This window comes from Epinephelus lanceolatus, chromosome 12, assembly GCF_041903045.1.
Source record: "Epinephelus lanceolatus isolate andai-2023 chromosome 12, ASM4190304v1, whole genome shotgun sequence".
Classification (NCBI taxonomy): Eukaryota; Metazoa; Chordata; class Actinopteri; order Perciformes; family Serranidae; genus Epinephelus; species Epinephelus lanceolatus.
Window position 1 is genome coordinate 26,204,117 of NC_135745.1, and position 15,426 is coordinate 26,219,542.

General features: G+C 39.6%; 2 protein-coding genes across 2 annotated transcripts; one reads left to right on the forward strand and one right to left on the reverse strand.

The window, feature by feature from the left end:
• Positions 1-993: 993 nt before the first annotated feature.
• On the reverse strand, positions 994-5,400 carry LOC117271702 (nucleotide sugar transporter SLC35D2-like). Its single transcript, XM_033650046.2, has 13 exons — positions 5,151-5,400; positions 3,970-4,003; positions 3,792-3,878; positions 3,644-3,711; positions 3,490-3,561; positions 3,340-3,408; positions 3,159-3,261; positions 2,975-3,067; positions 1,898-1,965; positions 1,736-1,814; positions 1,564-1,646; positions 1,425-1,477; positions 994-1,309 (listed from the first exon to the last, which is right to left on the reverse strand). Exons 1-13 carry the CDS (start codon positions 5,342-5,344, stop codon positions 1,299-1,301), a joined length of 1,014 nt encoding a protein of 337 aa, XP_033505937.2. The 5' UTR covers positions 5,345-5,400; the 3' UTR covers positions 994-1,298.
• Positions 5,401-6,863: 1,463 nt separating this feature from the next.
• LOC117271615 (3-keto-steroid reductase/17-beta-hydroxysteroid dehydrogenase 7-like) lies at positions 6,864-15,388 on the forward strand. The gene is made up of 9 exons (XM_033649903.2): positions 6,864-7,015; positions 7,552-7,755; positions 7,862-7,954; positions 9,256-9,370; positions 9,674-9,868; positions 10,932-11,036; positions 11,141-11,197; positions 11,303-11,401; positions 14,178-15,388. The coding sequence occupies exons 1-9, from the start codon at positions 6,981-6,983 to the stop codon at positions 14,310-14,312; spliced, it is 1,038 nt and encodes a 345-aa protein (XP_033505794.2). The 5' UTR covers positions 6,864-6,980; the 3' UTR covers positions 14,313-15,388.
• Positions 15,389-15,426: the final 38 nt, after the last annotated feature.

The following is a 15,426-nucleotide window of genomic DNA, read 5'->3' on the forward strand; positions in this document are numbered from 1 at the left end:
AGTAGATTTAATGTGTAGGCTGAAGCCTTAGCTTGTTTCACCTAACTTTTGCAATAATTTTGTACTGTCCTCTTTAGATGTAATGGCAACAGTATGAGATTTTCACGGCATGATAACCGTCTCAGAAAATACCACGGTTTCACAGAATTAGGATATTACAGAATTAATATTATCAGTCAGAATGACCCTTTATGGAATGAAAACAGAAGGGTTCTTGTTGGCTAAACAAAAGTTTTATTACTGTAATTAACACTTGAGACCATTTTGTTAATAAAAATAAAAAGTCTCTCCTTTGAAAATCAATCAAATAAAGGGGAGATTCAATGTCCAGTTGCTTTTTTTTTTCCAGTATCGTAAATAAGCAAATGTACACAGTATGATAACTGTAAACTTTTATATGACGGTATACCTTGAAACCCTAGTCCCACACAAAAAAACTCATACACACTCTGGTGATCATAACTCTGTTTGATATTTGTTAGTCATCGTATTTAATTTATCAAGTGTTTTACACATTTCCAATTCCTTTTCAAAACCATAAGTTTGGAAGATGACTTTTAGCTTGGCTGAATTTGGGAATTAATGTTTGTGTTCGGAAAGGATCAATTTAAAGGTCTCGTGTGTAGGATTTAGTGGCCTCTAGTGGTGAGGTTGCAGATTGCAACCAAGTGAAACCTCACGATGCTGAGAACTACGGTGTCCGACATGAAAACGCCAAATCAGGAATGGGCTGATCTAGGTGCCAGTATTTGGTTTGTCCATTCTGGGCTACTGCAGAACAACAAACGACTCATTCTAAGTGCACAAAAACACAATGATTCTCATTTTCAGGTGAATATGAACTAACACAAACATTTTAATTCCATTTTCTGCCAATATGTCCACCTAAATCCTACAAACTGGACCTTTAAAGCACCAGTGTGGAGAAAGGGGAATGATTAGAGTGACCAATAACTAAAAGAGACTAAAAAGAGAATGACGAAATGACGAAAATTTAAATCTATTCTTTAATTTTATTGATTTGTCATATATAAAAATGCTCATGACTTTGTCTTTAATCAGTGAAATATAATTATAAAAATAAGGCACTTGATCTTATTTAAAAATATAAAATTTGCTAAAAGTGGTGTAGTTAATTTGATAAAAATGGCATTTCACAATTAAGTAAAAATGTGCTGACATTATACAAAAACATACACAGTAAAAAACAAAACAGACGTCTCCACATACATCACACAGACAACATGACGTGTTGTGGACGTACGTCGTTCTTCAGTGTTGGCTCAGGTCTCCGTGGTTTACGCCTTCTCTGTCAAATGAAATTGAAAACTTTAGAGAAACCAGCAGCATGTTCAGTTTGTGCATACGCTACAGCTTTTTAATTTTAGGGAGGTTTTTATTCTTGTTATTTGACCCGTTCTTACTTGTATGCTCCTGTGTGAAGGTGATGTAGGAGTACACCAGGCTGCCTGCAATGCTGCGGGTAACAAAGACGATATAATATGTCCACAGACACAAAACAGCAGCTCCACAACAGCATAATTTAAACCATGTGTGTCTTACCTGATGTTTAGACCTATAAAGTTAGTCCATGTAAAAATGTAGTCTCCTCCAAACACCATTCCAACGTAGGTCACCAGGATATTCTGCAGGAGTCACAGACAGCGTCACCACACACGTCTGCGTTCATGAATCTCATCAGTCAACAAAGCAGGAGCAGCGTGACATCACGTACCTTGATACAGCCAACGATGGAGGTGGTGAGCGCTGAGTTGTACTGCGTGCTCAGCATGATGGAGTACATTAAGATGAAGCTGTGCAACACATCGAAGAGGAATCAGAGACAAGCAGCCATGTGGGATATTATCTATGAACATATGATGGATGTAGAGTTTACCCCATGACACAGGAGAGAACAAACTGCACGACAAACAGCTGATTAGACCATCCATTAAACTCCAGCCCCTGTACTCAAACACACACACACAGGAGGTTCCCAACTCAAGTTACTGAACGCTACATTATAAACATTAAAGGGTAGCTTTGTTTTTTTCAACCTGGACCCAATTTTCCTGTGTTTTTGTGTCTGAGTGAGTAATGGGAAAGACAATTCTTTAAACTGCTCCTGGACGTGTAAAAAATAGAGCAGACGCAGAAACTATTGCTGCAGATCTCGAGCCAACCAGGGCAACTGACCCTTCGCTAAGTCCCGCCTCTGGGCGCAGACTGACCAATCATGATGTAGCATTGGGCCAGCCGAGACCAGTGTTCGACAATGACACAGCTTTAATGCAATCATTTCAGATTTCCTTCATTTTCAGGCTGGTTTTGTGGATTTGGAGCTAAATGTTGTGCCTGGGGTACGTCGTGTATTAATGATATTCGTTACCTGGAGAGGTTGGAAAAAGATATACGTTTCTTCCCTGTTCCAAAACCAGAATCAAACCCTGGAAAGTGTAGGGTTAGCTCGCTAGCTACTGAAGATATAGCCTACTGAATGTATACACATGAAGCAGGGAAACTTTGCTGATATTCAACCAGCTGTGTGTCATCGCAGTGTGTGCAGATAAACATTGTTTGACTTCCCCACACAGCTGGTTCAATATCAGCAAAGTTTGCCTTTATATTCATTGTCTTGTGTGGCGATCAGCAGTGATGTGGTGGTTCACTTTTACACTGTGATCTGTAGCCTATAGTTCGGCTTTAGCTTCTAACTATCTTTGTCTTTTTAACCTGTTGTTGCTGCTGAGTCAGTTTGACATCCTGGATACATCCTTCAAACACAGACTGTAGACCCCTCTGTCTGCTTCTCTCTGGAATCCCTCTTTCATTTTCCCAAAAATGTGATCATATTTCTTCAGGGAGTGCAGTTAGACACAAAAACATGGAAAAATGGGGTCCAGGTTGAAAAGTTACCCTTTAATATAAATATATAAAATAAACATGAATATATCTGTGTTGAAGTATTCCTTACCACTTGCAGGTCCCCTGAATAGTACGCGTACGCCACAGTGGGGAAAATCATGATTAAAGCATTGTAGTAGAGGAGCCCATATTTGCCCAGCTCCTGTGAAAACAACAGTGTACAGTACAATCCTTTCAGAAACGATGCAGCAAAGCAGCATCACATACAGGAGGTCATATGATCGGCAGCTCACCCTGGACTCAAGTTTCTGCTTCACATACGCCCCGCTGGCCGCCGTCAGGACATTATTCAGCATTATGAATACGTACCCTACAAGGTCGAACGCTAAATCATCGCTACAGAACACAAAACACGTCAAAGAATGAGACACGTGAGCAGGATAATGTCAGTGTGCATGTGTGTGACCATCTCACCTGGCAGCAATAAAAGCACCAAAGATCATAGTGAACACTGTGATCTTAACCGACGCAGAGAAAGTCTTCCTGCAAGGAGAGGAAACAGGTCGCAGGTATTAAAATCAGTCACCTGCAGGTGCAGGAACAGTCTCTGTGCATTGTGCTTACTTCAGCAGGAGTCCCTCAAACACCATGGTGAGCAGAATACTGAACCTCCTCAGCACTGTGAACATGGGTAAACTAGAGGAAAGGAAAACATGATATATTTAGCTGTTTCATTTTAAGACAACTCATTGTAATGTTAATGAACAGAAGCTCTAACTTGAGTCGCTGCGTCCCAAACAGCCCTGATATCTGATTCCCGACGTACAGCAGAGGCAGCGGAAACATCTGGAAAGATACAAACAAAAGCTGTAGTTTTGATCTTCTTATTGTCGTGTGTTTCAGAGAGAATTACCTCACAGTCTCACCTTGTGTGGTATACTCAGATCCACGTCTGGAAACGAGATGACACCCAGTGCCTTCCCGGTCCTTAGAACTACGATCGTAGCCAACATCTGCAGAGTCATTGAGGCGAGGAGACAAAGTGTATGAGGGTCTGTTTAGATGAACAAGAAGTATCTGTGACCCAACTGAAGACGGACTTACCTGGCCGATTCCTACACATGTTGACGATGGAAATCTGTAGACAATGATATGAATGAGGAAAATGACTCGGTCATGTGAATATCCAAGTTCTCACCCTCTGGTCACAGACTCAGTAAAGGTAGTTGCACAGTAATATCTAATGTTAACAAAAGTTCAGCTTCTATTAGCTGTTTGTCATACCAATAAAACTGCAAGAATGAATCCATTTATTAGTTTGCCTTCATTTCAATCAAGATTAATAAAGTATTCACAGAAAATGAAGTAATAAAGTATATATATCTAGCTATCTAGTTGAAAACTATTAAATAATAGCTTAAATAAATGAATTAAAAATTGTGTATGCATAAATAAATCAATCACAAATTAAATGAGACATTAAATATATATAAATGTAAGATGTATTTGTGTGATTATATATTTATTTACACAGTTGTTATTGCTAATTTTGCTTAAGTAAAAGGCCTGAGTTTGTCTTCCACCACGGGTCTGGGTGCTTCTACGGAGGATGAAAAAGGACTTGGGTATCAATAAAGAAATAAATGTATGAATAAATATAGGTCTAAATAAATATATATGGAAATAAATAAATAAATTTGTAAATACATACAAGAAAATATGAATACATTTGGAAACATATAAATAAATATGTTCATAAATATATATAAAAAAATAGATAATGTATAAATAAATCTTGAAATAAATAGAAAACTATTAAATTAATTTGCTAACCAATTTGACAATCGACTTATCAGTTTGAGTAATAAAAAAAATAAAAGAAAATAAAAACCAGAGTCAAAATTCTGATTCCAGCTTCTTAAATGTGAATATTTTCTGGTTTCTTTACTCTCTGACAGAACAATAAAAAAAATCTTTGGGTTGTGGCATTTGACATTTGAGGATGTCACTTTTAGGACGTAAGGATGTTTGGAAACAATGATTTTCTGGAGGAAAAATACATAGTTTAGTTGGTGGCTTGTCAGACCCTGTAGATGATCAGGTGTGTTTGGGCTCATGTGGCTTCAGTGTTTCTACATTTCTAAACTGTCTGCTCTAAACAAACTGAGAGTCTAACCCTGCTGGCAGTTTATCTCCTCCATACTTCATATCCCTTCTGCTGTCACTGCTCTCATACAGGAGAGTGAAGCTTCCTCCTGACTGCTGCTCGTACTCTGCACCTTTACCTGTAGCTGCTGAGGACGCTTTTGTTGACGACAACGATGAAGAATGAACTGACTCCGTAAAACGCCGCAGCCAACAGTTTCACGTACACCGCGGAGCTGTCACCGGATGTGGCTGGGTTGGGTGTGGGAGACGCTCCTGCAGGTGACAACTTTCTGTCGCCGAGCTCAGGTCGACGCTTGTGGAGCTCTGCCATCGTTTACGTAGGGAGTGTTGGTGGAGTTCAAACGGAAGCCCACAAGTCTCACTGCGCATGCGCACAACAGTCTGCGATGACGGAAGCGGAAAGAAGTGATGATGATGATTTCAGTGTCAATAAACGAATAAATGTATGAATAAATACAGGACTACATCAGTAAATATGGAAATAAATAAAATAAATACAGGAAAATATAAATAAATATGGAAGTTAAAAATCAAATGACTGAATGTGTAAATAAATATAGACAAATAAATAAATAAAGAATTTATTAAAGGAATAAATGGATACATAAATGTTGAAATGAATACGGAAATAAATGGAAAAGTACATAAATAAATAAATAGATGTTGATGATTTAACAGGACATAAAAAAGTAAATATCCTCAAAACCATCTCTACACTACATTTATCAGTTTCTGTTTTTCTGTGTCTGTATGTTTACGCTGTCCTAACCTCTTCAATAATTCATTTATTAATGGTTTCATTTCTTTATTTTCATATTTATGATAGCTTATATATAACAGCTTCATCCCTCAGGCCGTAACACTATTGAACTCTGAGCTCTAATCTCATCACTCTGGTCTTTGTCACTTTATATTTCATGTTACTTTACCTTTGTTCAAACCAAACTGTTTGGACCCGTGATTGAACATATTCATGTACAGTCTTGCCAGGCATACATTTTACCACATCACATCACTTTTACATTTTGTGTATTCATGCAACTGTTTTAGGCCTATATCCCTCTCTTCATATTTTATTAATGTTATTTTTTTTAACATGCACTACTTCATGTCCTTATAGTCAATCTCTCTTTTCATTTATAACAACAATACTATTACTACGACTACTACTTCTAATAATGATAATAATAATAATAATTATATAGATACACTTATTTGCATTGTTGTCTAATCCAAATTTATCAATGGCAACAACTGCTTTTGTAATTTGTGCTCATTTGACAAATAAATTCATAATAATAAATAAGTCAATAATATCCTTGAACCTTGATTTTTTTAGCACATTTTTATTCGTGTATTTATGTATTTATATATGCATTTATTACTATTTTTTTTTAATCATGTATACATGCATTTAGATACTCATCTCTGTATTTATTGCTAAATGTATTTATACATGTATTTATATATTTATTTATCCATACATGTACTTTTATACATATTTATGTGTTAATTACTAAATTTATTTATTTATTTACACATTATATTTATATATGTATTTATTACTAAATGTATTTATTCATAAATGTATTTATATACGAATTTATGTAATAATTACTAAATTTATTTATTAATACTTTTGTCATTTTCTGTCCTCCACATTCTTCTTCCACCACTAACTTATTTCACACAGTTATTTCCTACCGACACTTTCAATCGTTGCGCTCTTTCATCATTTTGGCCCTCCTCGCTGTCCGTAGTGGAAGCTGATTGGCCAGCTGTTTGTTGACATCCAATCACACCACGCAGCGGCTCGTGCACATAGGCTGACGTTGTACAGAGGAGTCGGACGATGGGCTGCACCGGTCAGAGAGCTTCATATCAGTTGTGTAAAACTGTATCTTAGTCCCGTTGTCAGCTCCAGAAGCTCCGAGTTCCGGTCAGACATGAAGAGAGTTGTTCTTGTTACCGGCGCCAACAGGTGGGTCCACTAAAACTGCGTCACTGTCACGAGGATTAGACACTCGTTTGTCATGTTACAAACCTGTCACGAGCTTGTAAACACTAAAAATGTGTGTTAATTTGGCTGCAGAGACATTGTAGCGTCACTGAGGGAGAGCATCTCTCCTGCTGAGAGATTAACTGCTTCAAATCTGTGATAATCTGACTGTAAAGCTTCCAGTCTGTAATAATGCCTCATGTATGTTCATCAGACACATACAAATAATACATAGGCTATATAAACAATACGATTAAGACATCACAGAAAAGCCAAAAGCAACATGTACAGCAAAATATATTAGTCAGTCAGTATTTTAGGTTCTTATTATCCACGTGCATTGTGAAATTAACTTTGTTAGACTGCAAACAAATGTTTCTAATCTGCCTTTATTATTTCTTCTCCAATTTTACTAATTGATAAATAGTTCTCTGTATGAACCAGCTGCAGTAAATCAGTGTGATCACACAGTTTCTGAGGGAAGTTTGTGTTTGTCTGCCATCTGTCCCTCTCTGCAGCGGCATCGGCCTGTCACTGTGTGAGAGGCTGCTGACTGAGGACAGCCAGCTTCACCTGTGTCTGGCCTGCAGGAACATGCAGAGGGCCGAGGCTGCCCGCTCTGCCCTCCTGACCTCTCACACCGACGCCCAGGTGGACTTACTGCACCTTGATGTGGGCTCTGTGCAGTCAGTGCTCACCGCTGCTAAGGAGATCAAGGACAGGTACTGAGGATATGGTGACATCATGATGCTATTGACATACCTGTTCTCACATGATCTATGAATATGGAATTGAGATTGATCAATGCACGTCTGTGTTTTTCCACAGGTACAACAGAATCGACTTTCTGTATCTAAATGCAGGAATCATGCCCAATCCACAGGTGGATGTCAAAGCTTTTTTCAAGGGTCTGTTCTCCAGGTAAAATCCTAAAGCCAGTTCCTCACTTGCTTTGCTTTGTGTCTTTACCTGCTGTGAGAGTGGGATGTGTGTTTTCACCTTGTAAGTCTGTGTGTGTGTCATCATGACAAAATGTGGTCCTGGAGACACCTGTTGCAGCAGGAACCACCACAAAAGCCATTTGGGTAATTTGCCAGGTGTATATAAGTCTGTCTGTGGACAGATTTTGTCAGTGTGATGGCATCACAACTGCGCAAGACGCTATCCTGAAACTTTACAGGTGTAGAAGGGCTGTTCAACTATGGCAAATATCATAATCAAGATTATTTTGGTCAACAATGAGATCACGTTTTATAACAGGATTAATCACTGGCTTTGGAAACATCACTTGTTTATTGAACTTTAAAAGATAAACTCTTTAACTGGGGGCTTTCTTGTATTTAAAACATAATTAAACTGTCTCATTGGTCTCAATTCTTATTGTTAAAGCAATTAAATACTGAGGTATTGAAAAATAATAAGACAAAGTCATAAGACTCTGACCTGTTGATCATTCCTGAACTGCAGCTTGCAGTCGTTTGTACAGTGCAGGCATAATGAACTGACTAAAATGCACAAGTGAAAGCACATTGTAGCATGGCTCAAGCACCACATGCTTTAATTTGGTATTCTCTAAGTATACAGGAGCAGTGTTTACAGAACTAGTTATTATTTTGGTACAGTTTGAATCTGCAGCAAGGATGCCTGAACGCTTTGGGGAGAAGGACTCGCCTTCCAGTCTGTTTTTGTCTCGTTCCACCACTTGACACCTTCAGGTGATGCCACTGTAAATGAAATGTTCGCAGCCATCCTGAGAACTCCACCTTGTATCGTAATAAGAGGTCAACAGGCTGCACCTACAGCATTTACGGTGACAGGAGGTTATCAGAGGGTCTGAAAAGTCACTAAAAAAGTTCACAATGAAGGCTGAGTTGGAAGATAGGTGTGGTACAAGCAAGGGCGCCAGAAGTAGTAGGGTAGGAAGTAGGGAAAGGTCCGTTGGCCCCTCCATTTATGCCCCTGGTCCACTTTTATTTTAAGCTTCTTTAGTGGTGCAGTGGGAGTTGATGAGGTGGGTGTACTACTAGACAGATGGGTAGCTTTCTGAGAATGAAGTGGGTTTACTCTCCTATGTATTCTAGTGGCTTTTTCGGCTGATAGGTGGGTAAACTGTATACCTGCGTATACCCTCCACAACACCACTGAGCTTCTTGATGGCTGTGTACGAGTGCAGCCTGTCTATTGTCCGTGCTGTTATGTAATCTTGTACCCTGTCACTGCAGGAATGTCATCAACATGTTTGCGACAGCAGAGGGTCTCTTGACTCAACAGGACCGCCTCAACTCAGACGGTCTGCAGGAAGTTTTTGCCACCAACCTCTTCGGCCATTTCCTCCTGGTACACAACACACTGCACACATACATGTAGTCCTCAGTATATAGTATGATAATGCAGCTGGATTTATGGCAGATAGATTCTTTAAAACTCAAGCTATTAGGATTGATAATATGGGTAAAATCTGCTATCACTGTGTCCATGATGTTTTGTTGTGAAAGAAAGAAATATTGTGGCACAGTATATGTCATGAAAAAACAGTTGAGGAACCTGTTCTGTTTTTGACTATGGCAGTGAGTTGATTACCCAATAAATGACGCTGATACAAAAGTCATGTCGCTGATGTCTCTAGTCTCTGTGGTCCAGATCAGGGAGCTGGAGCCTCTGCTGTGTTCGGCATACCACACTTCCAGGATAGTGTGGACCTCCTCGAGTAACGCCCGCCGCTCCGCCTTCAGCATCGAGGACACGCAGCACAGAAATGGGACGGAGCCCTACAGCTCCTCCAAGTACGCATCAGACATGCTGAGCGTGGCACTCAACAGACATAAGAACAGCCAGGTTTGTAAGCAGTGTCCTGTCCTCTGATTGTGTGGAGGGTTTGTCATATGAAGGGTGTTGCTCCAAATCAGTTCCTGGGGAGTGGAAGTATGAAAAAATGTTGTGTGTTATGCGTATAAAATGTGGAGCGTCCTCTACAACTGTGACTTAATGCTTAGTATCTATCGGGGTTTGGCCGGTGTAAAGATTTTCAAACCGGTTTGATATTAAGCCAGACTGGACCAGGCCATTATGCCGAATTTCACCACTAGGTGTCGCCCTTGCTCCTGAGTTAAACATAATGACAACGTGTCCTAACAGCAAATGACCGAAACATGGAACCTTTCTGTCCGCACCGAATCCATTAAATGTGCACTCTTATTCCATGTAAACAAACTTCAGATCAGATGTGTAGGTAGCCTACTTGCTGTCCTTCTACATTTGTACTCTTGAAACAGAAATCTTTTTTTTATTGTGATATTCACTGGAAATGACTTTAAGTATAGCCAACAGCAAGTAGGTTGTTATTTTATTGATGGTCATTTATGATAGACGTTCAGCTCTCTGGCGATCTACCTCCAGCTGTCTTCCACCTTATTTAGGTTTTTGTATAGAAACAGGAAGTTATCATGTAGATAATTTCTCATTTTAACTTCATGAATCAACTGTTCCACCTCTTGCGGTGCTTTCAAAGTGAGCATCAGGAATATAGAAACATATACTCATGGACAAAAGGCTCATGCTTGTGACAGCGCACATTAAAGACAAGACATGAAACTGCTCACAACAAGGTCTGTGGATTATCTTCAGTAACCGGGTCATGATTCCTGGAAAGAGACATTGCTTTTTTTGGTGCTTTGAGCACCACAAGCTGAGTGCCATCTAGTTCCATTATATTGGAGAGAAGGCAGACATCTCTATGGCTGATATCTCCAACACTCGGCAACTCACACCAAAACAATCTAGATTGATAAATAGCACTACAGGTGAGAGCAGTAATATGTATCTTTGATTTTGGGAGTTAACTGTCCCTTTAATCATTAATTTGTTATGTGGAATTGATGTTTTCTTCTCTTTGTGACAGGGGCTGTTCTCCTCTGTAATATGTCCTGGACTGGTGATGACTAATCTGACCTATGGTATCCTCCCCTCCTTCTTCTGGACCCTCATCATGCCCATCATGTGGCTGGTGAGTGATGATGTTTTTTTCTGCTAATCTCTGTTAAACATGATTGCAGTTACGTACGAACTGTCTCATGGTATCATGATATCTTAACTTTTTGTGTTGAACAGATAAGGATCTTCACCAACACGTTCACACTCACACCGTACAACGGAGCAGAGGCGCTGGTATGCTGTCCACCTGTCCTGTTGCTGTCCATATGAACATACGTCACATTACATATTGTCAGTGAACATACTATAAACCTAAAGTCCTTCTCTGGCTTCTCACAGCACTGGTTGTTTCTTCAAAAGCCTGAGTCTCTGGATCTGAGAGCAAAATATCACAGTTTAACATCAGGACTTGGAACAAATTACACTCAGCCTCGACAGGTGAGTAACCAGAGACCACGGCTTCCACAGACATTATACTGCTCAAGCCTGCTCTGTGTGAACCTCTGATAACCTGAATCTTAGCATTGCACTTGTTAAAATATTCATGAGAGAGACTGGGATCAGTTCAGATGCTTTTTATAGAATACCAAGCAGGAAACCTCAAAAAGTTTTAAAGGGGCTCTATGAGAAATTCAGAGCGTATGAGCTGTCTGGACACGATTTTTAAAATAGTGGTGGCTGAGCCGGCAGCTAGGGTTGCCACATTTGATTTGTGAAACACCAGGACATTTGACATGCGACGCAGGACGTTAGATCATATTTGCAAATATAATATGTTAATAGTTGTAGGACTCCCTGTTGTCCCTCTTACCTCTCTTTGTCCTGACATGCAGCCAATCTAATAACACACCATTTATAGATACAAGCTTCACGAACTACACCTGACCATTTACTGAAGTAATAAGAAAAGTTATTAGTGTAAGAGTAACATGAGTATGCTGGGTTTATACCTTGTTCATGATAAAAAAAAAACAGGAGCGCATAATCTCCATTCAGTCTTTAATGGGTTAAAGGGACTGGTTGCTATGGACACAGATGTACAGACTGAGTACATCAGTGGCTGGAAAATAATTGATCACTGATAATAAAGCTGAAAAACGTACAGAAACCATATGTACCGTTTTGTCAAGTCGTTTCAGAGTGATTCAGGATTTTGATGCATGTGGTGATTTGTCAAAACTGACGTTCGACATCGTAATCATCCCAACAGCGTCGCAAAATGCGAGAGTACCCGAACTGCGACATCCAATCAGGGGCTTTTAAAACAAAATAATCTCTGCACTCCCATGTGTCAGTTATAAAGTGTAAAGCTCTGACGGTACAGCAGGGACTACCCATGGGTGCAGATCTGATGACAAGTTTGGGGGGGGACACAATCAGTTGTGATTTTTTTTTTTAATTGCGCACGTGCAAATCATGCCGACAGAGCGCTTGAGATTGCCAGCATATTTCACAATTTCACAGAGGCTCATCATCATCACCAAGTCATTCAAAAAGCACTACAAAGAGAATCATATGCTTAACTTTACTGTTTATTTCTCTTAAACAGCCAGTAATACATGGAACCAGCCATCACCCTCCTTTTCACTGCTTCGCTGTTAGTTAATGCTACTTCTAGTTTCAGGGTCTCAGGCATGTTATGTCCACTCACGTTCTCATCTCTCGCCTCTCACGGATTCCCATTTCTCCTCATCATCTTCCCTTGTTCCCAGTATATAGGGACTACTGTATACATTTGTTCAATTTCAATCATTTAAGCTATTTAGAATTGGGGGGGACAATTTGTGTTTTTCAGAATTTGGGGGGGACATGTCCCCCCCCGTCCCCCCCGGGATCTGCACCCATGGGAATACCGTAGCCACAAAATAATGTGAGATGACTGGATAGCCTCCCTAAGATAGTGACAGCCCGTGCAACAGTTGCTAGGGACAAGGCAAACTTTCGTATGTCATATAGGCATTTGGCTGATCATTGCTGGGTTCTACTCTTTTTTTACCTGTTTACAGACATGGGATTGGATGTCTGAAAGTAAAGAGGAAAAAACAGAATGTTAGTAGAAGAATCTGGTTTAATTTGGAACTCTGACATGCTAAATGAGAAGTACATTTTCACAAAAAACTCGGACAATTTGTGTTCCAGGAAAGACTAGTCATTTTCCGGATCAGTCGCCCAAAAAAGAGAACAATCGTGGAGCACCAGAATGTGTGATAACCCTACTGGCAGCTAGCAGCTAACGGTACTAACTCCATAAACAGATAAACAACAGCAACAGTGCCCATTGTCTAACTAGTAAATTTTTCAGAATAAAAACAAAGACATGAAATATAAGAGGCTTTTCCTTTTAGTCCGGCGCGCCATTGACTCATTGAGCTTTAGCGCTGCTTTTCAAAGTGCTATCCATTTAGAGGTGTTGAAAATTTAATGTTTTGTGATGTAAGTCTCGCCTTTTATTTTACTTTCTGTTGGCTTTGCTGACAGGCAGTCGGCTAGCTACATTAACAAGCTGAAACATAGTGCCCACTGCCCACCCTCTACTCTCCACTGGTTAGCTATTATTAGCCTTGGCTGCTCTGTACCGCACGCCACCAGGAGCAGGTGGGAGCTAGCTAGCGGAAACGCTTATTTGGCAGTTACTGCTGCTGTAGAGATATGGTGGCCACCCTCCAGTACCCCCAGGTAGTGAGTAAGCAGCTTCATTTTGAGCAGCAAAACCTGTTTAGCGTTGTTAACTATTTTAGCAACACCAGCTGCGCTTACACTGCTAACGGTGCTAACAGAGCTAACAACATAGCTAACAATGCTAGAGGGGGTTTGTGGCTCAAAATTCAGTGACACTGTTTGATTAGGACAGCGTTACTAGCAGGAATTGCTGAATGAGCAACGTTGCTAGCTAGCTCCCACCAAAAGTCGATGGTGTGCAGTGCAGTAAAATTAAGAGAAGCAAAATTACCCTAGCTATCTACCTAATTATCCATTGACATAGTGCTAACAGAGCTAATGGTGTTACGAGGGGGGAACTGGGGTGTGTGTGTGCAACACTTCCTCAACAATGCCTTCTTGACATCAGGGACTTCCTTCTCTGCTCAGGACGCCATTACTCCACTATATCTTTACGTAGCAGATAGAAGTTTGCTGCTATACTGACGCTCTGAATGTCCCATACAGAACCTTTAAACCGTTTACATGTAATAAATTGAGATGTTCTGTGTTTCAGATGGACATCGATGAAGGAATGTCTGAAGTCTTCTATTCAAAACTTCTTGAACTTGAGAAGGCAGTCAGGAGGAAACTGAGTGAGGAAAATGCTAAAAAGGAAGCTCATAAAAAGTACCTCAACGACATAGAGTAGAAGTCTGTCTTTTGTAAGGGACGCTTTTGCTCTTGGGAAATGGACCATGTGCAGTTTGTGATGATGAGCAATAAAAGTGCTCTTATCTTTTTCATTTATGCCAAATGTACCATTACACCATGTGTCTTTATTGTCTTTTCTACATAAGCACTCTGACTTAATGTACTTTGTAGTATCTTAATATTATAGATATATATTTTATCTCTTGAAGGGTGGATCATTCACAAACCTGCCCTAAAATGTAGTAAGACAAAAACACTTGTGTCTCATGAGTTGACCCTGCTGAATTTTTATACTGAGTCCCAATGAGATCAGTAACCAGCAGGAGTCTCATCCTTTGCTGCTTCCTTGTAACGTAGACGCCACCGCCTGCTGCATCTTCACCTGATATCTGTATCAGGTTTCCTCTACAACAGGCTTCTTACCTCACAAACTTTAATTAGCTGTTCGTGTATAGTCTTGTTTCCTGAAGCCATTGAATGCCACCCGCTGTCTTTTACCACAAAACATAAATTATGATGCACAGTTAGCTGAAAGAATTGGTGTGTTAACTGCAGAGGTCTGTAACAGATCAAACAAAGTGTATGAATAAATCAGATGTTTGACAAAGCACAATATAATACAGCTCATCCTTTTTACAACCTCTTATTCACAAGCTTTGTTTTACAGATATCCTCTCACTGAAATTTTACATGTAACTGTTTTGGGGTAGCAAAAAGCATCGCTAACTTTAAGTGCCAGGGAGTAACTAGTTGCATTTAATTAAATTACAAAATAAATGTAATTGTAATCGGTTACAGTTTCTGAGAAAAAATGTGATTAAATTACAGTTACTAATCAAAATGTTGGTGATTACAAAGGGTTACATCCAAATATATTCTTTTCGGTAAGACATTTATATATAGAGTATATCATTAATTCTGTTGCTTTGCATCTTTCCACCATGTAGGAATGTCTTCCTTTCACATCCTATGTTCAGAAATGTTCTGCTTTTTTGACCAGTTTAAAACATTTGTTAGGAAAGTAATCAATGCAATAAGTTACTTTGATGAAGTTATTAAAAATTTCTTTCTTTCTATTCTTTTATGAAACCCTGATTTCCCTTTCTTGGGGA